Source organism: Loxodonta africana, chromosome 26, assembly GCF_030014295.1.
Source record: "Loxodonta africana isolate mLoxAfr1 chromosome 26, mLoxAfr1.hap2, whole genome shotgun sequence".
In the NCBI taxonomy this organism is placed as follows: Eukaryota; Metazoa; Chordata; class Mammalia; order Proboscidea; family Elephantidae; genus Loxodonta; species Loxodonta africana.
Window position 1 is genome coordinate 18,675,464 of NC_087367.1, and position 14,488 is coordinate 18,689,951.

General features: G+C 40.7%; 1 protein-coding gene across 1 annotated transcript in view; it reads right to left on the minus strand.

Annotated features, from left to right (window-relative positions):
* The window catches only part of PLEKHH2 (pleckstrin homology, MyTH4 and FERM domain containing H2), a 148,311-nt gene that overhangs the window by 9,707 nt on the left and 124,116 nt on the right, over positions 1-14,488 (minus strand). The window contains exons 26-28 of the mRNA XM_003416099.4: positions 6,095-6,240; positions 4,925-5,054; positions 1,782-1,868 (exon numbers count right to left, since the gene is read on the minus strand). Coding sequence (XP_003416147.1) covers positions 1,782-1,868; positions 4,925-5,054; positions 6,095-6,240 — 363 coding nt within the window. The remainder of the gene's footprint in view (positions 1-1,781; positions 1,869-4,924; positions 5,055-6,094; positions 6,241-14,488) is intronic.

Sequence of the window (14,488 nt, forward strand, 5' to 3'; positions counted from 1 at the left end):
TCTAAATTGGTTCTCAAGTCTGGTTAGTCTTAAGGATGCTGATGTCTCTGCATGTAGTAGTAAAGAGAGCACTGCTAATCCATGGCATGAGATGGCAATAGAAATACACAAAATATCACCACCAACAGATCAAGTATTGGTGAGAGGCAAAGCTCTGGGTGATAGCATGTTTGATACTTTTCTACGATTTTGTCAGAATGAGAAGTATAATAAAGCTGGCTGGTTGGCCCTACTTTTGCTAGACAAAGTGATGAAAGAAAGAGATAAAAGTAGAGAGAAGTCAGCAGAGAGAGAGGGACATCCTACCAACAAGAAACAAGAGCTGGGAGTGAAGCGCATCTTTGGACCCAGGGTCCCTGTGCTGAGACCCCTAGACCCGGGGGAAGACTGATGACAAGGATATTCCCCCAGAGCTGACAGAGAGAGAAAGCCTTCCCCTGGAGCTGGGGCAGTGAATTCAGACGTCTAGCCTCCTAAGCCGAGAGGTTAAACTTCTGCTTGGTGAACGCATTCATTTGTGGTATTTCTGTTATAGCGGCACTACATGACTAAAACACACACAGAAAATACAATCTGTCTCATCTTTTTTTCTCTATTTCTTACATTGTAAAAAATAAAACAGAACATTTGCCAATTTGACATTTTTCAGGTGTACAATTTAGTGAAATCAATTACATTGACCATATTGTACAACCATTAACTATCACTGACAACTTTCCCATCACCATAAACCCACTGCTTCCCAAACAACGGCTCCCCCTTTCTCCCTCCCTCCTGCTCCTGGTAACCACTAATAAACACTGGTTTCTATACATTGGCCTATTCTTGTTATTTCATATAAGTGAGATCATACAATATTTGTCCTTTTGTGATTGACTTATTTTACTTAGCATAATGTTTTCATTATGCCTTTTTGTGATTGACTTTCTTCACTCAGCATGTTTTCAAGGTTCATCCATGTTGTAGTATGTATCAGGACTTCATTTTTCTTTATAAGGCTGAGTAATATTTCATTGTATGTATGTACCACATTTTGTTTACCCATTCATCTGGTGACAGACATTTAGGTTGTTTCCACCTTTTGGCTGCTGTGAATAGTGCTGCAATAAACACTGGTGTACATGTCTCTATTTGTTTTCCTGCTTTAACGTCTCTTTGGTATACACCTAGGAATGGAATTGTTGGGCCATATGGCAGTTCCATGTTTAACTGTTTGAGGAACTGCCAAACTGTTTTTCACAGTGATTCCACCATTTTGTATTCCCACCAGCGATGGATAAGGGTTCCAACTTCTCCACATTCTCACCAACATTTGTTATTTTCCATTGTTTAAAATCCTAGCCATCCTTGTGGGAGTGAAGTGTATCTCACTGTGGTTTTGGTTTGCATGTTCCTAATGATGAATAAAGTTGAGCATCTTCTCATGTGCTTGTGGTATATTTGAATATCCTCCTTGTTGAGATGTCTATTCAAGTTCTTTGCCCATTTTTTGATCGGGCTGTTTATCTTCTTATTGTAAAGTTGTAGAAGTTTTATATATATTTTGGATATTAACCCCTTATCAGAGTTATCATTCCTGAAAATTTTCTCTAACCTTTGTTTTAAAAGATTAAACTGTAGTCATAGTTGTATTTGTAAAAGGACTGTTCATTATACAGTATGAGGAATAAAGTTTGGTATGTATGAGAAAAATCAGATTAAGATATCACTACCTTCTGTTTATGGTAGACTGAGCAATGGTAATGGTTGACTCAGTGTAAAACTTCAGGATTTAATCTTACCATGGAGTTGTATTCTAAGATGCTTAAACCGTCTTCATGTATAGCCAGCCACATGAAAGTATTCCCAAGGGATGATGGAGTTATGGGCTATGAGGAAGTAAAAATACACTATATTATAAATGCTAAACAAATTTATAGAAATCTCTTTCAATCTAACTGCCATACAACATTTGCCATTAAACAACAACAAAAACTTATTAAAAGTCTCTCTTGGGGAGGAGGCAGTGTGGTACAACGGTAAGAGCAGTGAATTTGATATTAGGAGACCCAGGTTTGAGTCCCAAATTTGCCATTTACTAAGGTGTTCATTTGGACAAGCTACTTAATTTCTTTGAACCTCAATTTCCTCATCTTTAACATGGAAGCAATAATGTTTATATCTTATTTTTTCTTCTGTTTCAAGAGGCTAATAGTTAACAGAGCTCCTAGGGTTTCTGTGATGATCAAAATTTTAATGAAACAAGTTACACTGACGTGCTTTATAAGGTGTACAGTACTATTACAACAGAAAGAAATATTATAATTGCAGAGTTTTTCTGAAAAAGATTATTAATCTGATATTCAGTACCTAACATTAGAAAATAAAAAGGAAATATGAAAGTGAGTGATCAACAGTAATCAGAAATGCTAAAATTTCTACTAAATTTTTTTTTACTGCAAAAACCAAGGAAATTATATTAATAAAAAGAATCTCCTGCCACTAGAATTGATGAATGTTTTTTAGTAGTCCATAATGATTGTTTCGTTCAGTTAAAAACTGAAATTCTAAGAAAAAACTTAAGCACTTCTCTTAAATCTTAAAAAAGAATGTCAAGACTATATCTGAAGAACTGGGATGCACCCTGGGTTATCCGCATGTGATAAAAGTTATCAGAATCTCATGTATAAAAGACACAGGGTTATCACACTGTCTGTGAGGGCTGGTTGAAAAGGATTGTTGCTGGACGCTATCTAATGGATTTCACCTCCTAGTGACTCCATGTGACAGAGAAGAACTACCCCATAGGGTTTTCTGGGCTGTAATCTTTATGGAAGCAGATTGCCAGGTCTTTCTCCCACAGAGCCTCTGGGTAGGTTTGAACTGCTAACCTTTCAGTCAGCAGCTGAGCTCTTAACTGCTGTGCCACCAGGGCTCCTTTTGCAAAGGATAGGCAGTATTTAAAAGGATGCCATTAAATAAACAAAGAGGGTGCTTCCCTGTTATAAAAAAAAAACATAGGCAAAAAAAGTTGTCATTCATGTAACAAGCAATGTGCTGTCATTATTTAATAACACTATTTTTGTGCCAGCAAGCAAAGAACATATTACCGGAGCAGAGAAGAACATTTAATATCCCTTCCAATGCTGAAGTCAGAATTAAAATACATTGTGAAAGGCTGATCTACAGTTCAAATCTATTTCTTACATATTTTTAAAACCTACTTTGGAAACCCTGGTGGCGTAGTGGTTAAATGCTACGGCTGCTAACCAAAGGGCTGCAGTTCAAATCCTCTAGGCGCTCCTTGGAAACTCTATGGGGCAGTTCTACTGTGTTCTATAGGGTCACTGTGAGTCGGGATCGACTCGACGGCACTGGGTTTGGTTTTCGTTTATATTCAATTACCTGCAAATACATTATCTAATTTTGTAAGTATACTGACTTTATCACCTTTCTGTTAACTTACTTAGTACACAGCTTCCAGTTCTGGTAGCAAAATAATTTCTTACCTAAGAATAATACAACCTTTCATAGAGTAAGGGTTAGAAGATACCTTATAGTTTACTTTTCTAGTCCAAGTTATTAATTTATAGATGAGGAAACTGAGGCCCAGAAAGTTTAGCCAACTTGCCCGAAGTTGCACAGCTATTCAGCATACATTTATTAAGTGATTATGACGTACAAGGCATTATGGTAGGCACCAAGAAGGATCTCACAATCGGTGAGTCCATATCCTCATGGACCATACAACTTATTAGTGAGGATAAAACAGACACACACACACAAACACAAGATACAATATATCTTCAGAGCCTGAGAGAGTACAAAATGACATGGTTCAATACAAGAGGAGGAGTTAAGTATAGATTTCCCGTTGGGGAGAGGGCTATCCGCCCTCCTAGCAGGGTTAGCCTCCCCTCCCTCAGTGTTTCTGTAGCACTCTGTTCATGTCACTCTTACAACATTCGCCATCCTCTGGCTTGGTTACAGGCCTGTTGCAGAACTGGACTGTGAGTTCCTGGAAGTTCAGACACAGTTCATTTGAAACCACGGCCTTATCTACCCCTAGAGCTTGATGAGTGCTTGCAAACAGAACTCTAAATACTAAATAAATGAGCAAATGAGTGAGTCCTGGGTGGTGCAAATGGTTAACACGCTTGGCTGCTAACTAAAAGGCTGGAGGTTCGACTCCACCCAGAGGCACCTCAGAAAAACTGAAAACCCTGTGGAGCACAGTTCTACTCAGTTACACACAGGATGGCCGTAAGTCAAAATCAACTGGATGGCAGCTGGCTACTGGTTAAATGAGTGAGGATAAAAGGGAGAATGAATGAATGAATGAATGAAAAGAGGAAAGCAGAGTTTGGATGTTGTTTTCAGTCTAATGATTGGCCTAATGAATCTAAGAAATGATTTAGAGTAGAGAGAAGCTGAGCAGAAGGAAAAAGATAAGTTGACCAGACTTAATGGCCTGACTGAGACTGGAGGCACCCCAGAGGTCACGGCCCTCAGACTCTCTGTTAGTGCAAAACTAAAACCATTCTTAAAGCCAACTCCTCAAAGATCAGACTGAATTATAAGACATAAAATAATACTGGTGAGGAGTGTGCTTCTGGAGAGAAGGAGTGTGCTGTCACATTGTAGGCAGAACAACTAGGGTCACATAACAATCTGTGTATAAGTTTTTCTATGAGAAACTGACTTTAATTGTAAACTTTCACTTAAAGTAAGGAAAAAAAAGAGAAGTTGATGGTTTTCCTACATTTTTTCCCAGTGCCCCTTCATTGTTTTCTTAACATTGTTGGAAATTCCCTTATTTTTTTAAAAAGCTGAATATACTAAATCTGGGGTTACTGCTATCACTGCTTTAACTGACTGGGCTGGACGGAGCTGGCCACATACACAAAGGCTTTCATTATGAAGCTCCCTTTCATTCCTTCCTTACTTTTGCAAGAAACAACTTGGCACCAAAGAACGGCCACTTCCTGGCTACCGTCAAATAAATGCGGACACAATCAACTGTGCTGTGTCCCCGCAGGGCCATCCATCTCGTTGACAGTCGCTGGCAAAGCTGCCTAAAAAAAGAAGAAACACAGAAGCAAAAACAGTGTATCATCCTTCCTGGATAAAGCTCTCCGTGAGCAATCCTAAGGCAAAACTGGGAGCCAGTAAAGTTGTCCCTTTGCGACTCCCATCCACCATGGTCTACCCCTCATCTTTCTGTACAATTCCTTTTACCAAATTCTCACACCATTAGTGCTGTCAGTATCGCCTAGGTTTCTCTTACCCCCACCGGCCCCCCCACTAGTCAGATAAATTTTAAAAATCATGATAAGCAAGCATAAAACCTTAGTGTAAATAAGTTTAAAAGGTAATTTGTCATGGGCATATACTCATTTTTAAAGAAAAGGACAAAAAAGTAGAACCCAAAGAATGAATCCTGAGTAGTGGAATTTAGGTACTACTGCTTCTGGTTGGAGGAGACGTTGGGGACGGGAGAAATCTTTGAAATCAAGTCACAAAGGCAGCCACCCTTTCTCCAGACAAATCTGTAATGTTTCTATTCTGGAAAACTCCTGGTGAACGGGCTTTGCTGCTGTCTTTTCATCTGACAAGCTTTTCTTTATGTTCTCTGTAAAATCAAAGCTCCCAACACATTGAGTTCAATTAAAACCTTAGACAAAAAAATCTTGTGCCTTAAGAAGATAGTTTATTTTTATTCTGATTTGTTTGTAACGTAATACCTAAAAGATAAAAAAATGTTTGGTAAATACTCAATAGAATGAAACATACTATTGGCCAATTTTTTCCTTCTATTTATTATCAGGATTAGTTTGGAAAGAATGAGTAAGATCAGATGAAAAGGAAGTCTTCTAAATTAAGGTAAAAGCTTCTTTATTTTTTTTTAATTATAAATACAGACTCTAAAGTTTCCAAAAGTGTCTTAAAAAGAGACAGAGAGAAAGAGAAATAATCTCTTGGCACTCAATAGTATTAAAAAATCTTGAGAAAATTGTCATGTACAATTTTTTTCATTTTTAAAATTTGAACAGAAAGAAACCACTGAAAGCCTAGTGTGACTCCACCCTTTAAAGGGTTACCAATAGTTCCCTACCTTAATTGTTCTTCAGAACAGCCATCTCTATACCTTTTAGGATAAAATTTCTCTATGACTTGTTTTAGAGTTTGATTTACTTTGCACTGGTTAGTAATGTGTCCTGCTGGAGTTGAGAAAGGTCTTTCAAAATCTCCAATCTCCACCTAATTGGAAAGCCAAAGAAGAGGAAACAGGATATTGAAAAGAGTTTTAGAAAAGCAAATCCATTTTATTCTTTTTTAAACATTCTTTATAACATAAAATACATAAATCTATTTGTCATGATTGTGTGATTGTGAAATTTACCATTATACATAAGAGCTATTATTAAAATATAAATTCTAATTTTGAAAAAAAGATGTAATTTAAACATTTCTGTCCCATCTCTACATTAACCCCCCTGGATTTATCTCACCATCTAGTAGCATTTGCTAAAGGCCACTACTCTCCGCTGCTATTGCCTATATGAGCACGGGATGATTTTTAATTTTTAAGGTACTGTCTTACAGAGAAACCTGTCAGAACCGGAACTCGACGGAACTGCCTTGTTTTTCCAGGTCTCATAAGTTTTCCAGCTCTGACAAGGTACAGTCCTACCACTTTTCTATTGCTTATCAGAGGAGCCCCTAGTGATGCTGTGGTAAAGAGCCATGGCTGCTAAACAAAAGGTCAGCAGTTCAAATCCACCAGGCGCTCCTTGGAAACTCTATGAGGCAATTCTACTCTGTCTTATAAGGTCGCTGTGAGTCAGAATCGACTCGACAGCAGCGGGTTTGGCTTTCGTTTGGTATTAGAAGAGCCCTGGTGGCACAGTGTTTAGTACCCAGCTGCTAATCAAAAGGTTGGCAGTTCAAACCCACAAGCTGCTCCATGGGAGAAAGGCGTGGCAGTCTGCTTCCGTAAAGATTACAGCTTCGGAAACCCTGTGAGGCAGTTCTACTCTGTCCTTTGTCCTATAGGGTCATTATGAGTAGGAACTGACTCAATGGCAATGAGTTTGGTTTGGTATTTCTTTTTTTACTGGAAAACATTTGAATTTTCCTTCTCTGACAGTTTTCCGCCTTACACAGTTTCCTGCTTTCATAGGTTTTCCTGTAATTGCTAATAAGGCGACATGAAAGTTAAAAGAAAAAGACAACAACAAGTTATAAAACCAAAACACCAAGCCTGTTGCCGTCGAGTCAATTCTGACTCATATGAACCGTATACGACACAGTAGAACTGCCCCAAACGGTTTCCAAGGAGCACTTGGTGGATTTGAACTGCCGAACTTTTGGTTAGCAGCTGTCACTCTTAACCACTACACCACCAGAGTTTCCAAAAAATTATAAAGCTATGAGATATTTCACAAAAGTATTAGTTATATTTTTTAAGCATCTCTACTGAATGTAACGGGAGCAAAAGCTATATTCTCAGTACTCCTTTCCTAGATTTTCTCCATAAACGTTACTGTGTTTATCCTCTCATTCTTAGTCTATTATTTCTGGGATTAGAGCCCTTCATTCCCCTCCTCCTCTCAATGGAACAATGTTCAGCTCTGATCTCTATTAATTAGGTCAAAGAGACATTATCTTCCAACTACCCACCCTCCACCTCTCTATCTACTCGCCCACCCATCCGTTCACCCAAACATGTACTGAGTCCCCATTATTTGTCAGGCACTGTGTTAAGTGATAGGGGGAAGGAATAAATTAGACATAGTCCCTGCTCTCAAGAGCTTGTTGTCTAGTAGGAGAGCCTGAGATAAAAATGAATACAGTGAAAAGGGTTCAAGGAGCGGGATGAGGCAGAGGACATTCAGGTGACTGTCCTACTGAGCATTCATGTCATTATCTAAAGCACTCACAGCAAGCAGATGGACGGTTCCATCAAGATTGGGCAGGAGTGGCCTCAGAAAGCTCCAAGTCTCCATCTCGAAAGGGCCCTCTGCCTCCAGTGATGCTGTTAGCACAAACAGCCTCTGAGAATCTGACCTCTGGGGCTCCCATTATCTAGTTCTTAATCTTAATCTGGCCAGTTACTATCTAAATCCCCCAGTCTGGCTTTGCCCTTACATCCTATTCTCATAATTTCCTAAATTGTGTCTTTAATCAAGTTTCTTACTTGTTGGTTACTTAGTTCAGCTCTCATCCCTCACTTCTCCAGGTTTCTATCATTCCCCATACCCTACCTAGCCAACGATCCATCCTAGTTTCCTTACACCAAGTAAAAGTGGGTCCATCTGCTTTTCAATCTTACTGAAATCCTTCCACCACAGCAAATTCTTTACTGTCCCCAAACACAGAAATGATTGTGGGATGACACAGTACCGAGCAGTGTTTTGTTCTGTTGTACACAGAGTCACTATGAGTTGGAAAAGACCTGACGGCACCTAAAAACCACCACCAGGCGGCACCTAACACTGCTACCTATGAAACCTTCGATCAGGATTTAACCTCCAAGGATATGGCAGTTAGGACAAAAAATGGTCAAACAAATAGTAGGCTATTCAAGGCAGTCTTGTGTCTTAGGGAACCCTACAGTAGTTTCTTCAAGCTCAGTGTCTCCCCTCCTTGTTGCCTGACATACACTGTGGCACAGAATAGGCACAATAAATGTTTGGAGAATAACTGGAAATCAAGTTAGATAAGTCCCAATATGCCCCACACAAACACAATGGTTGCAGTGCAATGGGTTTCTCTTATATATGGCCTTTCTGGCCTTGGGTTTATAATTCTGCCAAAAATAATTGGGTGGGCCACACACTGCCTTGTGATTGATTTATTTTATGCATCTTGCAGGGATTGGTTGTTTTAATATGCAAATAGGGTATGTAAAACCACCCAATAAGGATTAAGTGCCCTTGCAGGGATTGGTCAGTTTGTGGTATGGCTGGGAGGGCCATGCTTTAAAATTAAATATAATGGCCAATCCCACAGAGGCTGAGGGGGTCCTCACTACTGTCAAGAAGATCCTGCAGCAGAGGATGTCTTTTGGACCTGGGTCCCTGTGCTGAGAACCTCCTAGACCCAGACTAAAGAGCTGTAACACTGAAAACAGCGCAAGATGGTAAGAAACAACAGCAGGCACGGCAGAGCCCAGGAGCAGAGAAATAGCTGGTTGGGAACAAAGACACTGGCACAAGACAGCATGGTGGGACAGTCGGCCCACGGAGAATTCAGTGCTTTGGGACAGGAGGTTTGCTGTTGGAACTAAAGAGCTGTAACACTTGCTCAAGTGGGGCGGAGACCAAGAGAAGGGCCAGTGGCTAGCATGGCTGAGAAGGAGCTGAGAGCTCTCTTGGGTGGAAGCTGTCTTAATTGACAGAATTGATTCTATCTCCTGAGTCATATCCTATTACTTCCAAGTTGATCCTGTTCCCGAGTTGTTACCTGTTACTTCCTAATAAAAAGCATAACCATAGGTATCATCTGCGAGTTCTGTGTGGTCATTGCAATGAACTTTTGAACCCAGCAGAGAAATGGAGAGCGCCAGGGAAGGGATGGATGGTATCAGAAATAGTGAAAAAGTTGGGGAGTGGAAGCATATCTGACCTCCACCTCATAGGAACCAATTTTGTGCTCATCTTGAGTCTCATCCCTCCTCCTGAATGTTGACAGGCCCTGACACTAGATTGCAATGCCTTACCAGACACTATGTCCAAAACGGAAACCCTGGTGGAGTAGTGGTTAAGAGCTACGGCTGCTAACCAAGAGGTTGGCAGTTTCAAATCCGCCAGGCATTCCTTGGAAACTCTATCGGGCAGTTCTAGTCTGTCCTATAGGGTCGCTATGAGTCAGAATTGACTCGACAGCAGTGGGTTTTGGTTTTGGTTATGTCCAAAATTGATGAGCAGCTCCAAAAATTACCTAATTAAGACAGAAAATATCAACAACAGGGATCTGTTGTTGTTAGCTGTTTTCAAGTCAGACCCCAACTCACGGCAACACTATGAATAGTGGAATGAAACGCTGCCTGGTCCTGAGGTATCCCCAAGATCAACCAGTTACAAATTGGACCATTATGATCCATAGGGTAGGAATGGCTAATTTCCAGAAGCAGACTGCCAGACGTCCTAGTCTGTCTTAGACTGGAAGCTCCACTGAAACCTGTTCAGCATCAGAGCAACACGTAAGCCTTCACTGACAGGCAGGTGGTGACTCATAGATACTCAGTCTCCAACAGAAATAACTTTTCTTCTACAGAGTTCAGATTTCTTTAATATATTTCATTTATCTTCACTTGGTCAACTAGTGCTGCTAGAACAGAAATACCACAAGTGGATGGCTTTAACAAGGAGAAATTTATTTCTTCTAAGTAGGCTAAAAATCCAAATTAAGGGTGTCAGCTCCAGGGGAAGGCTTTCTCTCTCAGTTGGACTTCCCATCCATCTTCCCCCGGACTAGGAGCTTCTCTGTGCAGGGAACCCAGGTCCAAAGGATGTGCTCTTCTTCTGGCACTGCTTTCTTGGTTGTATGAGGTCCCCCTGTCTCTCTGCTCCCTTCTTTCTTTTATCTCAAGAGATTGTCTCAAGATGCAATCCAATCTTGTAGACTGAGTCCTGCCTCACTAACACAACTGCCACCCATTCTCCCTCATTAACATCACAGAGGCAGAATTTACAATACATAGGAAAATCACACAATACGGGGAACCATGGCCCAGACAAATTGATTCACACATTTTTGGGGGACATAATTCAATTCATGACATTCACAAAAACTATTAGGACGTAAAGAGGTCAGAGGCATTATTTAATTTTCCTTTTACAGTTAGTAATGTGCTCAGAATTTTCTAGGTGTTTATAGCCTTACCTTTCTACTGCTTCCTTAAATTCATCTAAAAAATGTTAGAAGTACATATATCCAAAGCATATTCTAATTTTTTCTGGAGAAGCTTTCTTGACTAAATTGAAAGTTATAGTAAGAAGACTAAGTTAAATTTCAGTAAAAATGAGAGAGATTTTAACAGCCAACCTATACCTTTAGAGGACTAAAGCCTAGAATTACAAGTGATAGGAGATCATTCCTGACCATGTCACCAAGAAAACTGTTACCTTATTTCTCTTTTCTTAGTTTTTCATCACTTATAAAGAGAAAACATTCAGTATAGTATTAATGCTTTAAAGTTTGGATGATCGTAAAATTACTTAAAAGTAAGCTAAATTATCAACTATTCAGTCATTCAAAAACATTTATGGAGAATGAACTGAGTGTAAGACACTGTGCTACATACAAGATATTTGAATAGGAACAGCTCTTGCCCACAGGGGGACCACAGTTACTGGCAAAGAGCAAAAACATAAATAAATACTTAAAAGCCACTAGAGTCGCTGTGAGTCGACGGCTGTAGGTTTGTTTTTTTTGTGTTGAGGTTATCACAGGAATAGATACATGAAGGACAATACAGAAACCCCCGCGAATGGACATTTAACCTATCCAGGTAGGATCCAGGAAGGCTTCCTGGGAGAAGTGACACCTGAGATAAAAATTACAGGATAAGCTGAAGGTAACAGGTGAAGGGTTGGGGGGTAGAAGCATTCCACTCAGAGGAAACAAAGGAGTATCACAAACAAAAAGTGAACCACATCTGAGTCAGGCAATTGTGCAGGGAACCACAGTTTATGCTTTATTGAAGCATAAAGTCCCAAGTAAGGAATATTAAGAGATGAGGCTGGAGAAGCAGTCAAAGATCAGATCATGAATGTTCTCCTTTGTAAACAAGGGGCTGGAATAGCTAGATTCACATTTTTGCTATGCAGTAAAACCTGCAAAAGCCAGAACCTCTGCAAGGTGGAAACCTGTCAGAGAAAAAAACTCAAATATTTTCCACTAAGAGGAGTGATAAGAAAGTGTCAAAGGCAGACAACTTGTGAGACCTGGAAAAACAAGGCAGTCCTTTTGAGTTCCAAGCTCTCACAGGTTTTACTGTGTCTCCATTCTAGTTACTATTGCTGCATACCACACCACAAGTGACACTGTGCCAATTTCTAAGCCCAGGCCTCAAGAAAATGACAGGTTTCACTTCCTGCCTTTCTTTTGGGACGTTGCTAATGCAACCCCACCGCCATTCTGTGAGGAAGCACAAGTAGCTATGTGAGGAGACCATGTGTAGGTGTTGCAGCTGACAACCTCAACGGAGGTTGTAACTGACAGCCAGCATCAGCTGCCAATTGTGTGACAAGCCTTCAAACAATCCTAGCCCTTAGCCTAGTGTCGCAACCAGCCTTCAAGCTATACCAGGTGATGCTGTGTGAAGCAGAGGCAAGCTGTCTTGCTTGATGTTGATGTTTTAAGCAACTGAGCTTTGGAGTCGGTGGTTAGGCAGCAATAGATAACAGGAACAATAACTGGCACAATCCCTCTAGCATCCCCATGGAGGAAGGAGCCTGCTGCAGGAGAGCAGGCAGGATGTGATCACGGTCTGAACCGTAACAATGGTAGTCAACATGGAGAAGAGTGAACAGAGTAGAAAATACCTAAAACTGACAGGCTGTGGCGACTGGTAGAAAAGGGTGAAAGGGAGGGAAGAAGCAGTGACGATTCTTGGATTTGAAGCTTGCATGGGGAACTGAGTGGAAGCAGAACCCCAATAAAGATATACAATACAAAGAAAAAGGAAGAAAAATAATGAGTTCAGTTTGGGATATGTTGAATATACGGAGCCCGTGAAAAAGTATAAACTGGAGATAAAAGATTTGGGGATCACTGGCATAGGTAGTTGTCTTAATCATCTAGTGCTGCTATAACAGAAATACCACAAGTGGATGGCTTTAACAAAGAGAAGTTTATTTCCTCATGGTAAAGTAGGCTAAAAGTCCAAATTCAGGGTGTCAGCTCCAGGGGAAGGCTTTCTCTCTCTGTCGGCCTTCTCATTAATCTTCCCCCAGACTAGGAGCTTCCCTGTGCAAGGACCCCAAGTACGAAGGACGCGCTCTGCTCCCAGTGCTGCTTTCCTGGTGGTATGAGGTGCCCCTGTCTCTCTGCTGGTTTCTCTCTTTTATATCTCAAGAGATTGCCTCAGGATACAATCCAATCTTGTAGATTGAGTCCTGCCTCTCTAACACAACTGCCAACCAACCTCCCTCATGAAAATCATAGAGGCAGGATTTACAACATATAGGAAAATCACACAATACGGGGAATCATGGCCCAGCCAAATTGATACACACATTTTTGGGGGGACATAATTCAATCCACGATAGTGGTGAATAATAAAGAGGATGAATGAGGTCTCTTGGGAGAGCGCACAGAGCGAAAAGTCATAGACTGAAAATCCTGGGAAATCTAAACCTTTGAGCAGATGACATATCATGAATACTTTAACATTTTCCCTTAATTAACCTGTGCAAAGCCTCGGGTGTGGTACAGACTTTGGTTGCGGCCTACATCCATTCTCTCCTTCTTCCTAACAAACACCCTGAAGTTAGTTGGGCACACTGCCACCCAGCTAATCCTATACTCCCCAGCCTCCCTTGTAGGGAGGAGAGGCTATGTGAGACATAAATGAAAGCATCCTATGTAACTTCAGGGAAGTTTTCTTAAAGGCAGGAGGACGTGCCCTTCTTCAGCCCTTCCTCCATCCTTGTGCCTGGAACACTTATGTCATCACTGGAGCACTTTGCAACCTCCAGGATCCTGAAAATGACACCCTAGGGATAGCGGAATGGAGAGCACGAGACAGCCCAGGCCATGAATGACCTCGCAGAGGTCAGGAAACAACACACTGCTTTTTCTGATGAAGTCAGTATTATTTTTTATTAAGGTTGAACGTAATCCTAACTGACGTAATAGGTAAGCAAAAGAAACTGTCTTAGCCTTTTTAAAGATTGATTCCTACTAGCTCATTGAACCATTGCAGCATGGCACTCTTAGCCCCACAGTGCCATACGAAAACTCCTTTATTAAATGCAAAGCCTAGCTGTATACTGTCAAGATAATTAAGAAACAGTGTTGTTGTTAGGTGATGTCGAGTCCATTCTGACTCATAGTGACCCTACTTACAACAAAATGATACACTGCCCGGTCCTGCACCGTCCTCACAATCGTTGCTATGCTTGAACCCCTCATGGCAGCGGCCGTGTCAATCCATCTCATTGGGGGTCTTCCACTCTTTTGTTGATCCTCTACTTTACATAGTATTATGTCCTTCTCCAGACAACAAGTCCAAAGTACAGGAGACAAAATCTTGCCGTCCTCACTTCTAAAGAGCATACTTCTTCCAAGACAGATTTATTCATTCTTCTGTCAGTCCACGGTATATTCAATAGTCTTCGCCAATACCACAACTGAAAGGCATCAAGTCTTCGGTCTTCCTTATTCACTGTCCAGCTTTCACATACATATCAGGCAATTGAAAATACCGTGGCTTGCGTCAGGTGCATCTTAGTCCTCAAAGTGACATCTTTGCTTTTTAATACTTTAAAGAGGTCTT